This window comes from Danio rerio, chromosome 1, assembly GCF_049306965.1.
Source record: "Danio rerio strain Tuebingen ecotype United States chromosome 1, GRCz12tu, whole genome shotgun sequence".
Taxonomy (NCBI): Eukaryota; Metazoa; Chordata; class Actinopteri; order Cypriniformes; family Danionidae; genus Danio; species Danio rerio.
In genome coordinates this window covers 3,120,264-3,137,252 of record NC_133176.1, presented here as the reverse complement: position 1 = coordinate 3,137,252, position 16,989 = coordinate 3,120,264, and the positions used below count along the sequence as shown (strand labels likewise).

General features: G+C 35.4%; 1 protein-coding gene across 9 annotated transcripts in view; it reads right to left on the bottom strand.

The window, feature by feature from the left end:
- The window catches only part of farp1 (FERM, RhoGEF (ARHGEF) and pleckstrin domain protein 1 (chondrocyte-derived)), a 145,176-nt gene that overhangs the window by 49,207 nt on the left and 78,980 nt on the right, over window positions 1–16,989 (bottom strand). For all 9 annotated transcript variants that reach the window (XR_012405376.1, XM_017355952.3, XM_073949318.1 and 6 more), the window contains exons 3-5: window positions 2,953–3,057; window positions 2,590–2,632; window positions 482–560 (exon numbers count right to left, since the gene is read on the bottom strand). Coding sequence is in view for 8 of the 9 variants with exons in the window: in XM_017355952.3 (XP_017211441.1) it covers window positions 482–560; window positions 2,590–2,632; window positions 2,953–3,057 (227 nt within the window). In the remaining variant the exon portion in view is untranslated. The remainder of the gene's footprint in view (window positions 1–481; window positions 561–2,589; window positions 2,633–2,952; window positions 3,058–16,989) is intronic.

Sequence of the window (16,989 nt, the reverse complement as noted above, 5' to 3'; positions counted from 1 at the left end):
ATTTCTCTTGTCAGGCAGCGGCGTGCACAACATGCAGTCTGGACATTCATAAGTCATCTGTAATGGATCTGACAGCAGTTTCATGATTTATAGGCAGTTCAATCAATTTCCATGCCAAATGCATTATATTAATGTTAAGCGATTGAGGCTACATGCTACAACCAGAAGCAATAAATGACTGCAGCATTCATGTACAATATTTATTCATTGAAACACAAACTGAGATCGACCTGTTAAATTTATCTTCTTTAATAAGTCAAGCTACATTTATTGCTATAGTACATAATATGGTACAGACGGATTCAAAGTGGCTTTACAGTAATAAATGGGACAATATTATTCACATATCCTGTTATTTTTGTCAATACAATATACATAAATTCATAAAAACACATTCTATGATTATATATTTCAATCGAGTTACATTTCTTAATTTAAGTGTGAATATGTAAAGTCGGCATGTCAGTGAGTGTGTTCAAACCTGGTGAGCTCCTCTAAGAGCTGTGTGTGATCAGGAGGAAAAAACTTCACCACAAATCTCAGGATGATGTTTTTGGGTCCTGCAGACAGACAGACAGACAGACATGAGGTACATCAACACACTGTTAGATTCAGTTGACTGATAATCATGTTAAAACACAAACATTACACTCGGATATACAGTCAGATCAACATTCAGATCAACATTCAGACATACAGTCAAATAAACATTAATATATTCAATCAATTATACAACCAGATAAACACTCAGATATACAGTTAGATCAACAGTCAGATGTACAGTTAGATCAACAGTCAGATATACAGTTATATCAACAGTCAGATGTACAGTTATATCAACAGTCAGATATACAGTTATATCAACAGTCAGATATACAGTTATATCAACAGTCAGATATACATTCAGATCAACAGTCAGATATAGTCAGATCAACAGTCAGATATCCAGTCGAAACAAAAGTCATATATACAGTCAGATATATAATAAAATCTACAATTAGATCAACAGTCATCTCAACATTCAGATCAACAGTCATAACAACAGTCAGGTCAACAGTCAGAACAACAGCCAGATACACATTCAGGTCAACAGTCAGATACAACAGTCAGAACAGCAGCCAGATCTGCTCGCAGGCCAACAGTCAGAACAATAGTCAGAACAACTGTCAGAACAACAGCCAGATCTACATTCAGAACAACAGTCAGAACAACAGTAAGGTCAACAGCCAGAACAACAGCCAGATCAACAGTCAGGTCAACAGTCAGAACAACAGTAAGGTCAACAGCCAGAACAACAGCCAGATCAACAGTCAGGTCAACAGTCAGAACAACAGCCAGATCAACAGTCAGAACAACAGCCAGATCAACAGTCAGAGGAACAGCCAGAACAACAGTCAGGTCAACAGTCAGAACAACAGCCAGATCAACAGTCAGAACAACAGCCAGATCAACTTTCAGAACAACATGCAGGTCAACAGTCAGAACAACAGCCAGAACAACAGCCAGATACACATTCAGGTCAACAGTCAGATACAACAGTCAGAACAACAGCCAGATCTGCTCGCAGGCCAACAGTCAGAACAATAGTCAGAACAACTGTCAGAACAACAGCCAGATCTACATTCAGAACAACAGTCAAAACAACAGTAAGGTCAACAGCCAGAACAACAGCCAGATCAACAGTCAGGTCAACAGTCAGAACAACCACCAGATCAACAGTCAGAACAACATGCAGGTCAACAGTCAGAACAACAGCCAGAACAACAGTCAGATCTACATTCAGAACAACATGCAGGTCAACAGTCAGAACAACAGCCAGAACAACAGCCAGATCTACATTCAGAACAACAGTCAGAACAACATGCAGGTCAACAGTCAGAACAACAGCCAGAACAACAGCCAGTTCTACATTCAGAACAACAATCAGAACAACATGCAGGTCAACAGTCAGAACAACAGTCAGAACAACAGTCAGAACAACATGCAGGTCAACAGTCAGAACAACAGTTAAGTCAACAGCCAGATCAACAGTCAGAACAACATGCAGGTCAACAGTCAGAACAACAGCCAGATCAACAGTCAGGTCAACAGTCAGAACAACAGCCAGATCAACAGCCAGATCTACATTCAGAACAACAGTCAGAACAACATGCAGGTCAACAGTCAGAACAACAGCCAGAACAACAGCCAGATCTACATTCAGAACAACAGTCAGAACAACATGCAGGTCAACAGTCAGAACAACAGCCAGAACAACAGTCAGATCAACAGTCAGAACAACATGCAGGTCAACAGTCAGAACAACAGTTAAGTCAACAGCCAGATCAACAGTCAGAACAACATGAAGGTCAACAATCAGAACAACAACCAGATCAACAGTCAGAACAACATGAAGGTCAACAGTCAGATCAACAGTTAAGTCAACAGTCAGAACAACATTCAGGTCAACAGTCAGAACAACATTCGCGTCAACAGTCAGAACAACATTCGCGTCAACAGTCAGAACAACAGTCAGAACAACATTCGGGTCAACAGTCAGAACAACAGTCAGAACAACAGTCAGAACAACACTCAGACATGTATACTCACGTCTAATCTGCTTGAGAATTGGCTTCAGCAGATCCAGCCACACCTGAGAAGAGAATCAAACCATAACATTTTGCAAAAGCTGGTAATCATTATTTACCCAAAAAGTATTCATAAGAAGAAGAAAGCCTAAACACCTAATGCCATGGTAAATTAAAAAGCAAATAAAAAAAATAAATAAAATAACACTGTAAAAAAATAAATAAATAAATATGGCTGTTATCGATATAGGCATCTCTCTAGGGTTTGGGACGGAGCCACTGTGTTTACATTCCTAATTGGGTCACAGAACATGACACCTGAGTACTGTGTGTATAGAGGTAGCTCATGTTTCACATATTGAAATAAAAGACAAGCGTTGCTCACAATCATTTTCCGCTGATCCTGAAACTCCAAACCGAAGTAATCGCCCTCGACGAGGTTGAGATGAGAACAAACCAGGTCAAACAGCGCCTTCCCTGGGGCCCGTTGCTGTCAAAACACAAAAAAAACATCACACGTTACACATGAAGCAGATGATACAATGCAAACACCTGTGAAACTGAGAGAAAAGTCTTAAGTATCCTGTTTCACCCGTAAAATAGACTGCAAACAAAACGGCATCCAGATTGTTTACACTGCGGGGAGAATGAAAGACTCCACTAAATCTGTAATTACAGTAAACACAAGAGTCTGTCATTCAAGCCGATCCAAACTCTCTGCTGATTGTCCATCCATTTCACAACAGTATGAAGAATTCGCTTCACATGGATGACCTCTGACCTCAGGCTACACACACACACACCTGCAGACCAGCTGACTTTACACTCATAACACACACACCACAACCTTTTTGAAAAAAATAAAAAAAAAAGTTTTGCTTATGTAGCGGAAGGGGCGGAGCTCTCGGGTGCACATGTTGGATAACTTAATTTATTTTGGATGGTGAAAGCAAAATTCTCCTACGAGAGTGATTATAGCGCCTCCCGATGGTGAATGCAGTTATACTCATGGCAGGTTTTCTTTGAAAGATATTTGGTGACCGTCAAACCTCATTAGGGAAACGGTTTAAAATTCCGCTTAGTAAAAAAAACTTTAGTGCTCCATTTGGGACGACACTACATACATATACTATACTGTTGAGTGTGTAAGTGCATAAGTACATAGTGCATGAGTGCATAGTGTGCCATTTGAGACGCAGCTATAAAGCGTGAATCATCTCAGAATGGTTACTTGATACATGACAATGAGTTCACTGTACTCAAATGGCCTCCACAGTCACCAGCTCTCAATCCAATAGAGCAGATTTGGGATGTGGTGGGACGGGAGATTGGCATCATGGATGTGCAGCCGACAAATCTGCAGCAACTGCGTGATGCTATCATGTCAATATGGAGCAAAATCTCTGAAGAACATTTCCAGTATCTTGTTGAATCTCTGCCATGAAGGATTAAAGCAGTTCTGAAGGCAAAAGGGGGTCCAACACAGTACTATTAAGGTGTACCTAATAAAGTGGCCAGTGAGTGTGTATGGGATCTGGCAAATGGATAAAAGTATATTTATATACGTATATAAATGCACATAAATACATAGATAAATATTCATGTGTGCACACACACACACACACAACAATATAGTACATACATTTAAAAAAAATCTAAACAAACTGTAATTTCAGCTTCTGTGAACTTGTTTTTATATCCTCCTGGGGACTTAAAACTGACTCATGGGGACGTGTGTGACTGTGGGAACCTAAATAATCCCCATGAGTAAACAACATGCTTATAAATCAGAAAGAAAGAAGTGTTTTCTGTAAAAAATGCAGATTGTTTCCTGTGAGGATTTGTGTGAGTCGGGCTGTACAGTAGAAACACTACATATATGGAGAGTCCTCATTGGGATATAAGAACGTGTGTGTGTGTGTTTTAGTTAAGAAAACATAATTGTGGTGCATCAAAGAGCTCCAAAAAAGTATTTGAAGCTGCACTTTTTTGATTCGAGATCTAAAGCACAGCTGTTTCCCTCATTTAGCGGCAGAAGCGGATGATTTTTAGAAGCGCTGCAGGTCTGATTCTTCAACAATGTGCATGAAGCAGGAAGAGGTTCAACCTGAGCAAACACCACCAGACAGGAGAGTCTCTGAGGAGCTCATGAAGACGGAGATCTGATCTGCACTGCATGTCTGATAACACACCAGATCACATCCACATATCATATAATTTATATTTAATGCCATGTCAGCAACAACGGCTGTTTTCATGTTAAATATAACTATTAAATTTCAATAATTAAATAAATAAATAACTATTAAAAGTCAATAATTGACTATTATTAATATATATAAATATATATATATATATATATATATATATATATATATATATATATATATATATATATATATATATATATAAATAAATATATATATATATATATATATATGTRTATATATATATATATAAATATATATATATATAAATATATATATATATATATATATATATATATAAATATATATATATATATATATATAAATATATATATATATATAAATATATATATGTATGTATGTATGTATGTATATTTATATATATATATATATATATATATATATATATATATATATATATATATATATATATATATATATATATATATATATATATATATATAAAATAAGCAAAGGCAAGACACAAAATTATAATAATAATCTCCTAATCTTTATTTTATTTTGATATTTTTGTTTTTAAAACAGTTTTAAAAAGAAAAGAACGTGTGAATTTGTAATGTGAGCAAAAATGCCGGATGAAGTAACTGAGTTGTTGTGTTCTCAAGAGCATCTTGTTTTCCTCCAGTGTTGATCAGCTGTTTGCACTGGTGGAGCAGAAGGTCTGGAGCCGCTGCCAAAGCAAACACCTCCTCCTGAAGCCGATCCAGGGTCAGGCAGCGGCCGATGCCCATCTGACCCCCACTGTAAACAGATGATGTCATGAAGCTCACATATCTGTGTGTGTGTGTGCTCTCACGCTCCTGCTCTCATCATAACACACTGCAAACTTCAGCTTCAAAAACAAAGCCTTCTTTGTTGCTCATTATGCTGTTCCAAAAAAAAAAGTGCAAAATATTTATCATTTTTAATCTTAATAACATTCATTTTTCTACACTGTTTTCTGTGTATTTTGTGTATACAAGTGTTTTTCATGTATTCATGTTTGTGAATTGCATTTTGGGATGTTAATCTCTGCTCTGTCGACTTTTGATGTTGAATATTCAACTATACAGTTTACCAAAGTGACTTTTACTGACATTTCAGTCGCTTTTTAATAATAATATAGTGTATAACAAATAATACTTAGAGAAATGAGTCTGTAAAATAGCTGAAAATGGTATGAATGAGTGCAAGGTTTCTGTAGTGTAATACACCAAGACAACCAGACAATACAGCACTGCAAACCATTACAAATGAATTAATAGATATGCATTTATTTATTGACAAACGGGAATAAATAAACAAGGGAAAAAAAAAATCAATCATAAAATACACAAAACTGCTAATTTAACTTAGCACTGTCGCCTCACAGCAAGAAGGTCGCTGATTCGAACCGCAGCTGGGTCAGTTGGCATTTCTATGTGGAGTTTGCATGTTCTCCCCGTGTTGGTGTGGGTTTCCTCAGGGTGCTCCGGTTTCCCCCACAGTCCAAACACATGCACTATAGGGGATTTTAATAAACTAAATTGGCCGTAGTGTGTGTGTTAGTGTGTGACTGAGTGTGTGGGTGTTTTCCAGTTTTGGGTTGCGGCTGGAAGGGCATCCACTAAAACGTATGCTGGATAAGTTGGCGGTTCATTCCGCTGTGGTGACCCCTGATGAATAAAGAGACTAAGTCGAAAAGCAAATGAATGAATGAATGAATGAATAAATAAAAATGTAATCATTTAAAAACATATATCAAGATTAATAAACATTATTCAACTTTATTAAATTAAAGATTAGTGCATTTTTTTTTACAAATAAGAGCAGCCGTGGTCAAAAACCAATAATAAGAAAGTTTCAGATATGTTCTATTTTTCATTCATTCATTCATTCTCTTGTCGGCTTAGTCCCTTTATTAATCCGGGGTCACCACAGCGGAATGAACCTACAACTTATCCAGCATGTTTTTACGCAGCGGATGCCATTCCAGCCGCAACCCATCTCTGGGAAACATCCACACACACACTCATACACTACGGACAATTTAGCCTACCCAATTCACCTGTACCGCATGTGTTTGGACTGTGGGGGAAACCCGAGCACCCGGAGGATACCCAAGCGAACGCAGGGAGAACATGCAAACTCCACACAGAAACGCCAACTGAGCCGAGCCAAGGTTTGAACCAGCGACCTTCTTGCTGTGAGGCGACAGCACTACCTACTGCGCCACTGCTTCGCCTATGTTCCATTAAGGGGAAAAAACTAAAAAAATAATTGTAATTATTACAAAATTATTACAATTATTACAAAAAATAAATAAATAAAAGCACACAACAGCTTTAATTAAAAATCAAAACAGAAAATAATAACTATATTTATTAGTAATAAAAACTAAAAATATATAAAGATTATTAAGATTAATAAACGTTATTATAGATTAAATTAAATATTATTGTTTAATTTTCTGCATTTTCAATAAGTAAATAAATCCAGCAGTGTTAAAAAAACACAGTGTTATTAAAATATTGTTTTTTTCTTGTTTTATTTATTTATTTATTTTTTATTAATGAGCATTAACAAGTTTAAAAATCACTAATATAATTCAGGTATAATATGCACAAATCTGAAAATGTAAACATCACACTAACTTCAAACACAAATATGTGCAACAAAGAACAGCAATTAAAGCCAGAGTGTGTGATCAATAAATCCTGATATCTGTCCCGTCAGGATGAGCTCGAATTCCTCTCCACTGTAAAAAGTGGGAAACAGCAGCACGTCATGAATAAATCCAGCATGCCTGAGACGCGACACACACACTGCGGTCAGATGAAGAATAAACCTCACAACTGAACTACAATAAAAACCTGAAGCAGAACGAGCGAATCATTAACACCAGGAATGAGCAATGCAAACAGTGCAGACCTTCATGCATACAGCGCTGGCCTTCATTCAGTGTTTATCCAGCGCACACGCAAAGCACTATGGGAAACTAGAATAATCCTCTGGGCTCAATGGGATGCGGTACAGTAGCTGCGTTCCTCCTTTTCTGGGCTTCCAAGTCTTTCTTTTATTGGATCCAGATGTTTCTAACTCATAGACTCTATATTCAGAGCATTGATGATCCACTTCTGCAATACAATTAAACATAGACCTATCATGCTCCTTTTTACGAGATGTAAAATACATTTTTGATGTCCCTAGAGTGTGTGTGTGTGTGAAGTTTCGGCTCAAAATATCCCACAGATAATGTTGTATAACTCTCTGAAACTGATCCTTGTAGAATTTGATAAGGATTGTGCTGTTTTGGTGACTGTCGCTTTAATTGCAAATGAGATGTGCTCTTTTCAGAAGAGGGCGGAGCTACAAATGCCTGTGTGTCAGCATAGTGGCAGATTTAAAAGCAAGACTAACATCCTATGCTAATTAGGTTGAGATTGTCACTAGTGGGCGGGGCTTTCTCTCTTTGATGACATGTACAAAGTGACAATGTCAATCAAAGTGTTTCTGCAGTTTTCACCAAGTCTGATTATGAAACACACAATTAATTCATTTTTACCATTAGATGCTGGTTATATTCACACACTGTCGCCACACAACTGTGTTTAAACCCCTTATAAAAGTGATTTATGCAAAACAGGTCCACTTCAAAAACTAAAACCTTATCAGACCAATGAGAGATGCTTCATGCATCTGCAGGAAATTCCCTTCAGTTTAACAGCTGCTCATTATTGCTGACCTTCATCCAGAAACACTCACACACACACACACACACACACACACACACATCTGCCTGATGCAGAACTGTATTTATAGCACGCCGCATTTAGCAGCGCTATTGTTTGAAGATGCATGAAACTGAATGGCTTTAACATGCTGTGCTCCTTCTGTAGGGTTTCGGTTTCTGTGTGTTCGGTTTCCAGAACTGTTTTTATTATTCATTTTTCCCATTTATATTTTAAATAAGACTTCATTAAAGAATTTTAGGCAATGAAACCAAACCAACCAGTTAAGATGAGAATCACAACTTTATGATTTGAAGCCAAACATGTAAGAAAGTCAGACGAAAACAATCTCTTAGAAGCTATGTGAATAGTACAATCCAATCCAAATACAGGGAAATATTTCAAAGCTGTTGTAAAAAGAAATGTCAAAGCTATTGCAAAATATGCATTAATCAACACATACTTCAGTATTTTGTTTTAGTTGTGGTGTTTCATTGGAGTAGAATTCTCTTTAGAGCATCATGGGTAGTGTAGTTTTTCTTCAGAAATGTCTCTATTAAACATAAGCTTATTTAAAAAATAGCCTCAAAGACAACAGCACATTCGTCTGATTTATCAATTATTGATAAAAATCTATTTCTCAAGGGAGAGGGAATACACACCCATATTGCACTCTGACTTATGTTTTAGAACAAATGCAAGGCCAATGAATGCAAATAGGATTAAAACTAAAACCGTAATAAACAGATTGTGGCATTATTAAAATAATTAAAATTAAAATTAAAAAATTAAAATAAAATAAAATAAAATTATAAATTAAATAAAATTGAATAAAAAATGTAAAGAAAATAAAAAGAAAAGAAAATAAAATTAATTAAAATAAAAAATTAATTAATTATTAAATTAAATACAAATTAAATAAAATTTCATAAAAATAAAGTAAAATGAACTAAATCAAAATTTTAAAATGTAAGTGAATTTAAAAAAATCAAAAATCTAAATAAATCAATTAAAATAATATATGAATAAATAAAAATAGAATAAAAATGGTAATAAATAAAAATAACTAAAATAAAATAAAAATAAAATAAATAACTAAAAATAAAACAAATTTTTTTTTTAATTACCATATTTTATTTTAGATTATTTCCATGGAGGAAAACAAAAAAATATCAGTGTTTAACTTGAAATTAAAACTTGACTTAACTTAAAATTGTTTTTCACTAAAATTGATTCAAACAGAAAAATATATATTTTAAAACTGATGCATTAAAAATAAACAAAACACAACTGCTGTTTCAATTTTTTAAAAAGTAATTGCAATTCAATGTAAAAAATAATTCATATTATTAATAAAAAAATTAAAAACGCTTTAAATATAAATGAAAAAGCAATGCAGAAGTGATTAACATGTTTGATACGTCCTAAAAATCTTTAAAAAGCAAAAGCACTGTGGATAATTTCACACTGAGACTAAGATTTAAAGCAGAAATGCACACAGAGCTAAATGTGTGCAGTCCAACAATGACAAACGCACACTGGAGAGAGACAGAAAATGTAAAGTACATCTTCCACAAGACCCAAAATGAGCCTCCAAATGAACATAAAATGTAATCCAGCCATTAATCTCAGCAGCACACAGTTCCAGTCAGCGGGAGTCACACACGCTCTCATTGAAATTCCGGTCAGCTCGAGCAGAAGAGATCCGACTACAGCATCAGACTGACAATGGCTCCAGATTCACCATGAGAACTTGGGCACAAATATTCATCATATTTCAACTCAATTTAACCAGCATCATATGTTGTCGCATCTGAAGTCCATCAAACTGACATCACTGATGGTTTTAATTATTCATTTAGCATTTAGTAATTAATAAGCATGTGTAACTGATAGAGGTTTAACATGTAGAGCTGCTGTGTGCAGATTTGTCGGCTGCACATCCATGATGCCAATCTCCAGTTCCACGACATCCCAAAGGTGCTCGATTGGATTGTGTTCTGGTGACTGTGGAGGCCATTTGAGTACAGTGAACTCATTGTCATGTTCCAGAAACCAGTCTGAGATGATTCAGGCTTTATGACATGGTGTGTTATCCTGCTAGAAGTAGCCATCAGAAGATGGAGACACTGTGGTCATAAAACATGGACATGGCCAGCAACAATACTCAGGTAGGCTGTGGTGTTGACACCATGCTCAATTGGTACTAATGGACCCAAAGTGTGCCAAGAAAATCTCCCCCACACCATTACACCACCACCACCAGCCTGAACTGTTTATACAAGGCAGGATGGATCCATGCTTTCATGTTGTTGATGCCAAATTCTGACCCGAGCATCCGAATGGGTCAGCAGAAATGGAGACTCATCAGAGCAGGCAACGTTTCTCCAATCTTCTATTGTCCAGTTTTGGTGAGTCTGTGTGAATTGAAGACTCAGTTTCCTGTTCTTAGCTGACAGGAGCGGCACCCGGTGTGCTCTTCTGCTGCTGTAGCCCATCCGCCCCAAAGTTGGACGTGTTGTGTGTTCAGAGATGCTCTTCTGCAGACCTCGGTTGTACGAGTGCTTATTTGAGTTACTGTTGCCTTTCTATCAGCTGGAACCAGTCTGGCCATTCTCCTCTGATCTCTGGCATCAACAAGGCATTTGCGCCCACAGAACTGCCGCTCACTGGATATTTTCTCTTTGTCTGACCATTCTCTGTAAACCCTAGAGATGGTTGTGCGTGAAAATCCCAGCAGATCAGCAGTTTCTGAAATACTCAGACCAGCCCGTCTGACACCAGCAGCCATGCCACATTCAAAGTATGTGTGTGTGTAATAAATAAATAAATAAATAAATATATATATATAAATATATATATATATATATATATATATATATATATATATATATATATATATATATATATATATATATAGTTATCCAACACTACACACACAATATGATTAAAAAAGCTGTTATATTTTGTGAGACGTGAGCTGTCTTTCATTCCCTTCTCCAGCAGCTCCCTGTTTGATAATGATGAGACCATCATGTGGTCTTTCCCGTTGGGCTTTTCCATGTCTAATCCACTATCTGCACTTTAGCTGAGAGCGTGACTCGCGCTGTTTTTCATTAGTTTTCATTTGTGCCCGACATGATTAACATGACCTCAGAGACTCGCTGATGTGTGCTGCATTTTAATGATCTGACCGTGGCTTTTAATAACGCTTGGGCTTAAAATCCAATCATACGCCGCTCATACACACACATACACACACTGTTGGGCGTGTGAAGAGTTTGTCAGATCGCATTAGGAGATTCCCTGTTACCTTGCGCTTCACAGTTGGAACAATTGTGAGCTGGTTGTGCTGAAGCGGGACGACAGCTGGGAAATATGTCTTGATATTGTTTGGCCTTTTGTGCGGTTGGCTTTTGTCTTGATTCTCCTGTAGTTTCAAATCTTCCTGCTCCATCATTCTGCCTCATTTACAGCAAACGTCTTAAAGTGGGTGAAGTTTTGCACAGTATTAACAGAGCTCAGCTGTTTATGTTGGATCTCAGAAATACAGTTTGCTGCTCATTAGCTCAGTCATGCGCAATAATATTAATGGAGTTTCCAGATAGACTGTCTGATGTGCACTCACTGGGCCATAACACACAGGCTGGTATATACAAGTGAACTACCTGGCAACCACAGAGCAACACTTCATTTACTTTTCAGCAACCTGGCAACCAGCTATACTAAAAGCCATGATGAATGCAAATCACTCTCCCTTAGCAACCACTTAGATCACGTAGCAACAGACGAGCATCCTTTCTGAATACATTAGCAGGTACATAGCAACACCTTAGCAACCAATTAGATAACATAGTAACAGACTAGGAGGCTTTCTGAATACGCCAGCATGTGCATAGCGACACCTTAGCAACCAATTAGATAACATAGTAACAAACAAATCGGCTTTATAAATACATCAGCAGGTGCATAGCAACACCTTAGCAACCAATTAGATAACATGGTAACAGACTAACAGCCTTTTTGAATGCATCAGCAGGTGCATAGTAACACCCTAGCAACCAATTAGATGACATAGTAACAGACTAACAGCCTTTCTGAATACATCAGCAGGTGCATAGCAAAACCTTAGCAACCAATTAGATAACATAGTAACAGACTAAGAGGCTTTCTGAAAACATCAGCAGGTGCATAGCAACACCTTAGCAACCAATTAGATAACATAGTAACAGACTAAGAGGCTTTCTGAAAACATCGGCAGGTGCAAAGCAACATCTTAGCAACCAATTAGATAACATAGTAACAGACTAAGAGGCTTTCTGAATACATCAGCTGGTGCATAGCAACACCTTAGCAACCAATCAGATAACATAGTAACAGACTAAGAGGCTTTCTGAATACATCAGCTGGTGCATAGCAACCCCTTAGCAACCAATTAGATAACATAGTAACAGACTAACAGCCTTTCTAAATACATCAGCAGGTGCATGGCAACACCTTAGCAACCAATTTGATAACATAGTAACAGACTAACAACAATTTTGAATATATCAGCAGGTGCATAGCAACACCTTAGCAACCAATTAGATAACATAGTAACAGACTAACAGCCGTTTTGAATACATCAGCAGGTGCATAGCGATACCTTGACAACAACTCGGATAACATAGCAACAGGCTGACAGCCTTTCTGAATATATCAACAGGTACATAGCGACACCTTAGCAACTACTCCGATTACATAGCAACAGACTAATAGGCATTCTGAATACATCAACGGGTACATAACAACACATTAGCACCAACACAGATCACATGGCAACAGGCTAACAGCTTTTCTGAATATATCAACAGGTGCATAGCAATACCTTAGCAACCACTTAGATAGCATGGCAACAAGCTAATAGCCATTATGAATACATCAGGAGATACATAGCAACACATTAGCAACCACTCAGATTACATAGCAACAGACTAACAGACATTTTTCACAAGCCAGCTGCTACATAGCAACACCTTAGCAACCACTCAGATCACATAGCAACAGACTAACAGGCATGTATATAGGTTGCTACTCTGTTGCTATGAGGTTGCTATGCATTTGTTATATTTTTGCAGTTTTCAGATTGGCTGTTGCTATGAGGTTGCTAGGGTGATCTGACAAGCATTCCAGCAGGCTTGTTTTTCAGCCGGCACACTGAGCTGGCCCTTTCAGCTACGTTTCCTCCGCTTTGGCAGATCTGCAATCACAAGACTGAGCGCTTCTCTCCCTCAGAGCGGGCAGCAGTTGTCAGATCTTGCGCGTCCCGTTAGATATGAGCGATGGTGAAATAAAAGAGCGCCGCGGGAGAAAAGCTCTTTCAGCGGGGCATGAATGGATCATTGTTGTGTGTCTCGGCCGGTGCCGTATGCTGCCAGAGAGAGAACGCCTGCTAATCAGATCTCCAGAAAGGCCTCAGTGAGGGCCAGTGCGTGCTGCAGCCACTGAAGGGCGTCTGTGTGCTGGAGCTCTTGAAGAGGTGGAGGACATTTGGCGGATTTGGGAAAACTCATGAATGAATGCAGATCTCCATCTGTAGAGTCCAGTCAGACAAACACTGTTAGAGGCACCACATGAATATCTGAAGTTATGTATGTGTATATGAGTGTGTGTATGTGTGTGTTTGTATGCCTATATATGCGCGCACACACACACACACACACACACACACACACACACACACACACACACATACATACATATATATTTCATAATTGAATAATTCATTCATTTCTTTAATTATTTTCATTTAATTTGTTTAATTCATGTTTCATTCATTTATTAGTTTCATTCATTCATTTATTTGTTTCATTTGTTCATTCCTTCATTCATTCTGTATTTTATTAATTTATTTGTTTCATTCATTTACTCATACATTTATTTAATTCATTAGTTCATTAGTTCATTTGTTTCATTCATTCATTTATCTGTTTCTTTTCATTCATCAATTCATCTGTTTTGTTTCCTTTCATTCATTTGTTTCATTCATTAATTCATCTGTTTTGTTTCATTCATTCATTCATTCATTCATTCATTCATTCGTTTTTAGTAATTAATTCATCTGTTTTGTTTTGTTTTATTCATTCATTCATTCGTTTTTATTAATTAATTCATCTGTTTTGTTTTGTTTTGTTTCATTAATTAATCAATTCATTCATTTGTTTCATTCATTAATTTATCTGTTTTGTTTCATTCATTCATTTGTTTCATTTATTTATTTGCTTCATTCATTAGTTTTTTTTCCATTCATCTGTTTTGTTTCATTCATTCATTTATTCATCCATTTCTTTTCATTTATTAATTCATTCATGTTGTTTCATTTTATTCATTCCGTTTATTCATTCATTTGTTTCATTTATTTACTCATTTGTTTCATTGATTTATTAAATTGTTTTATTCATTCCTTAGTTTGATTATTCAGTTATACTTTCCTTCATTCAATTTATTTCAGTCATTCATTCATTTTTTTCATTTATTTATTCATTCACTCGTTTCATTCATTAATTCATTTGTTTCATTCAGTCATTTATTTTGTTTCATTCATTCATCTATTTCTTTTCATTCATTCATTCATTCATTCATTCATTCATTCATTCATTCATGTGTTTTGTTTCATTTCATTCATTCGTTTCATTTATTAATTCATCTGTTTCATTTAGTTTCAATCATTCTTTTATTTATTCACCTATTTCATTCATATGTTTCATTACTTTATTCATTTATTTTATTTCATTTATTCGTTTCATTCATCTGTTTTGTTTTATTCATTCATTCATCCATTTCTTTTTATTTATTCATGTTTTGTTTCCTTTTATTCATTCCTTTCATTTATTTAATTCATTTCATTTTACTGATTTATCTGTTTCGTTTCATTCATTCTTATAATTCATACATTTGTTTCATTCATTCATATGTTTCATTTGTTCATTTAATTCATTCAATCGTTTTGTTTTATTCATTCAATAATCTCTTTTGTTTCATTCATTCAATCATTCATTCAGTCAATAAACTGTTTCGTTTCATTCATTCATTCATTCATCAATCTGTTTCGTTTCATTCATTCATTCATTCATTCATTCATTCATTCATTCATTCATTCATCTGTTTCGTTTTATATATTCATTCATTCATTCATTCATTCAACAATCTGTTTCGTTTCATTCATTCATTCATTCAACAATCTGTTTCGTTTTAGTCATTCATTCATTCATTCAACAATCTGTTTCGTTTCATTAATTCATTCATTCAACAATCTTTTTCGTTTCATTCATTCATTTATTCATTCATTCTTTTCATTAAAAACAGAAAGAAATGTGAGCAGCCGGCATGAGGATGAACCTTTAACCCACAGCTCCACATCCATGTGTTTCTGATGGGAAAACTCCGGCTAATTCAGAAATCCAGAGCTAATGGAAACACTCAGGAATTAAACAGCAGATTCCAGCAGTAATCTGATATTCAACAGCAGACACTTTCTGTGGAAAAGGAAATTAAAGCTCATTTTATGCTTGTAACTGATATTCAATATATTCATAGAGCTGGTATTCAAACCAGGGGATATTAATATCATATTTCAACCCACAGTCAATCAGTCTACTCCCATATTATATTTCATAACCCATGAAGAATAAAAAATATATTTGACTAAAGAAATTAAATGCTTTCAGGTGCATTCATTGCATTTATGTATACATGAATGGTATTTTTGTATTGTGGTATTATTATTATTATTATTATTATTATTATTATTATGCATTCCTTTCATTGTTTTTAAAGTATTTATCCTCTGGTTTTTGATTATTATAACATCAGCTAAATCTCTTTTTCTATGCACTACAGGGTTTTTATAGCTGACTATAACTGAACCCAAAAAACTTCCATACATTTTTTTTTTTTAAGTATTTGTTTTAAAAAAGGTTAAAAAAAAAAAAACAAATGACACAACAAACTGTTAAAACTGCACTGAAAATAAAACAAATTGATTTACAAAGTGAAAATCCTAATTATTGTCGTATATAATAAATATTAATAAAATCTTGCTTAAATGCAATGCTACTTGCATTTTTTGCAATGCATTATTTTATTCTTTTTTTTGTTATTTATTCACAGAAAAACTATTTAATAGATGTTTTTTATAATTAATAGAACAATACAAAGTATTAACAGCACACAATGCACAAAGCCATTAAAAAAGTACATTTAACATGCACAAATATTCATTCATTCATTCATTTTCCTTCAGCTTAGTCTCTTTATTAATCATGACATTTTTGAAAAAAAAAAGTTATTGTATTTACCAGCTAATAACCTTTTCATTACATATAAAATGAAACTTCTAAACCTGATCAGAGGAGCCTGATAGAAAATGCTCATTTACAAGAAAAGAGGTCTGATGGATTTAGAGGGTTTTGCATCTGAACTCTTCATATGTTTTTCAATAATGTCATATCTAGGCCCACCCGGAAT